Raw genomic sequence first — 3225 nt, 5'->3', positions numbered from 1 at the left:
CAAGCACCTCCTGATCTGCTGGCCTTGCTGCACCTCAAATTTCTATTAATACACTGTGTCTTAGAATGCCAGGGAAGCAAACTTTCTTGGGGGAAACAAAGAGTAAAGGACTGAACTTTAGCTGCTAGGACCACAAAATTGCAGGCCAAGTGATCCCAGAAAGGAGTCCTCGGTTACTCACCAACAGAGATGAGTCTTGCATCTTACAAAGCCGTAAGTCCGTGCTAAGGTTTTTCAGTCGACACCTAGTTTCATAAAGTTTTTTTCTTCTATTTGTGTAATATAAAAGTGTCTCAGTTTTTATTCTTACTTTTATCTGAGCAATGATCTTTTTATCTTTTTCACAGGACTTCTTAGTGCCAGCTTCAGTGTAGAGATAGTCACATCTATTCCATCGATTATTCAGCGTAGAGTAGAGCACCTACTCTACGCACTGTTCTAGGGCCGAGGGACACGAGAGTGAACAATATAGGCAAAAACTTCTGATCACGTGGAGTTGATAATCCAGGGCAGACAGACAGTAAGCAAAATAAATCAAAGGTTAGGTAGGGAGTAGCAAGAAAATAAATCAGGAAAGGAGAATAATGAGTGCTGGAAAGACAGGGAGATCCGACTTTTCTATAACAGCTTTGTTGAGATATAGGTCAGATACTACAAAATTCACTCCTTCAAATTGCTCAAGCCTGTGGTTTCCAGTATTATTTAGAGTTGTGTGACCATCACCACCATCTACTTCCGTACATTTCATTACCAACATACCCCCCAAAACAACGTACCCATTAGCAGTCACTCACCATCGTCCCCTCTCCACAGTCCCTGGACATCACCAATTTACTTTCTATCTCTGTGGACATTTCTGAACATTTCTATAAACAGAATCATATAACCTGTAGCCTTCTGTGTCTGGCGTCTTTCACTCAGTATAACGTTTTCCAAGTCCATCCACGTTGTAGCCCAGGTCAACACTTGGTTCCTTTTTGTGGCTGAATAACATTCCACTGTATGCATAGAATCTTGTTTATCCACTCATCTATTAATGAGCATTTGAGTTTTTTCACCTTTTGGCTGTTATAAATAATGCTGCTATGAACATTCAGTACAAGTTTTTGTGAGGACATAAGTTTTCATTTCTCTTGGGTATATACATAGAAAGGAATTACTGGGTCACTTGGTAATTCCATCTTTAACTTTTCGAGGAGGGAGTTCTATTTCAAATCGAGTGGTCAGAGGAGGCTTTACTGGTAAGACGACATTGAGTAGACACCTCCTTTAGGTAAAGGAGATAATCTAAATAAGCCATGTTGGCCAGGCACAGTGGCTCATGCCTGTAATCTCAGCATTCTGGGAGGCTGAGGCAGTAGGATTGCTTGAGGCCAGTTGTTTGAGACCAACCTGGGCAACATAGCAAGACCCTGTCACTACAAAAAAATATATTTTTTAATTAGCCAGGCATGGTGGCACTTGCCTGTAGTCCCAGCTACTTGGGAGACTGAGGTGGGAGGATCGCTTGAGCCCAGAAGTTTGAGGCTGCAGTGAGCTATGAACGTGCCACTACACTGTAGCCTGGGCAACAGAGCAAGACCCTATCTCTGAAAAATACATAAACAAATAAGGCATACATGTGGGTGGAGGGGGAGCGTGCCAGGCAGGGAAAGCAAGTCTAGAGGCAAGAACATGCCTGGCAGGTCTGAGAAACAGTGAAGTACACAGTGTGGCTGGAATCGCGGGAGCAAGGAAGAGCCAACATGCCGGCCTACAGCACTAACCTAAATGTGATTTGAAAGTACCACATTTAAATGGCAATCTATTAACACATTTTTGAGCAAATGGAGCTATGTATTCCAGCTTCCTGAACTTAACTTTTTAACTCAATTTATTTATAACAGTTTCAATAACTGACTGATTTCATCCAGTTGCATCCATGATTTTGTCTTCTGACACGTTTCATAAAGGGATGCACAGAATGTCAGTGTGCAATGATGGTACAACAAAGACTAAATTATTGGGGTGTTTCTGTGTTTGGCGGAGCACAGTGTAGGTCCGTTGCTGCCCCTGCCAGATAGAGGAAATTGTTTTTGTTGTTCTGGTCCGTCACCGCCTACATTTCCCAGCTCTAGCGAAGCAGACATTCAGGAACAGCTTCATGGTCACAGACACCAGCAGGCTGAAGCGGTGGTCCTCTACAGACCGTCTCCGGACCACCGCTTCTTCCTGCACTGGCCAGACAGGAGAACTAAAAGTGAGCAAATGGGCTTCCCCTGGAAGTCTTGCTTGCCGTGACCGTCTCCTTGGTTTTTCCAGGATGGCCCTACAGGGGATATGGGAGTTACAAATAGCGTGTGTGAACTGCCGACAGAAGCTAACTGGGCACAGAAGAGAGGTCAGGGGGGCCTCACTGCGGAACTGGTATCTCACCTAAAACACGAAGGATGAGGGTTCTCTGGGTATGAAGATGAGCAAGAGCATTCCAGGAAAGGGGAAGCAGGGGCAAAGGCTCAGAGGCGAGAGAGAACGTGGGAGGGTTTTTTTGAAAAAGCAATGAATTGTGGCTGCAGCTTAGAGCATGACGGGGAAAGGCAGAGGGGTGAGCGGCTTTGGAAAGCAGAGCCTGCGATGTGGAGCCTTCGGCTTCCTAGCCTTAGAGGCTTTTACGAGTCTACTCTGAGATTCCTTATGAAAAAGTTCCCACTTAAAAACAGCCTCGATGATCAATCTCGATTCTTGCTGCACTTTATGCAAATAATCAGGCCAAAGATAATAAGTCTAAGACTTATTTTGCAAATAAATTGGTTCTACTGTGATTTATCTTTGGTAGACATGGGGGACTAGAAAGAGAAAAATTATGTTTCAGAAGAAAACGTTAGCACATCTGTTATTAGATTCTAGCCCTGACTTTTTATTTTTTATTTGCCTACAATTTGGGCTGAATTCTGAATTCTTTTCTGGCTATACGTCTCCAAATTAATGTTTCCAATTTTTCTTCCATTTTTCTAGCTTGAAATCACTAGAAATTAAAACTGTGCTTTTCTTGACGTCCTGCAGGCTGAAACTAGACAACTTGATATAAACTTTGGGGGCAATCATGGCTGATGTACAGACTGCACAGAAAGTGCATTGGAACACCTAATGCAAACTGCAAACCAGGAAAAATCTGTCAGATTGCCACTATTAGCCCTCACTTCATCTGGACATGCTTTGAGCCCAACATCTAAAAATCTTCTCCAC

The 3225-nt window shown here is 43.3% G+C and overlaps 1 protein-coding gene across 1 annotated transcript in view; it reads right to left on the bottom strand.

Moving 5' to 3' along the window:
- Window positions 1–2091: 2091 nt before the first annotated feature.
- SH3BGR (SH3 domain binding glutamate-rich protein) overlaps window positions 2092–3225 on the bottom strand; it is a 116372-nt gene continuing 115238 nt past the window's right edge. The window contains exon 9 of the mRNA XM_012640076.1: window positions 2092–2308. Coding sequence (XP_012495530.1) covers window positions 2092–2308 — 217 coding nt within the window. The remainder of the gene's footprint in view (window positions 2309–3225) is intronic.

This window comes from Propithecus coquereli, unplaced genomic scaffold (assembly GCF_000956105.1).
Source record: "Propithecus coquereli isolate 6110/MARCELLA unplaced genomic scaffold, Pcoq_1.0 Scaffold148, whole genome shotgun sequence".
Classification (NCBI taxonomy): Eukaryota; Metazoa; Chordata; class Mammalia; order Primates; family Indriidae; genus Propithecus; species Propithecus coquereli.
This window is presented reverse-complemented; position numbering and strand designations above follow the sequence as displayed.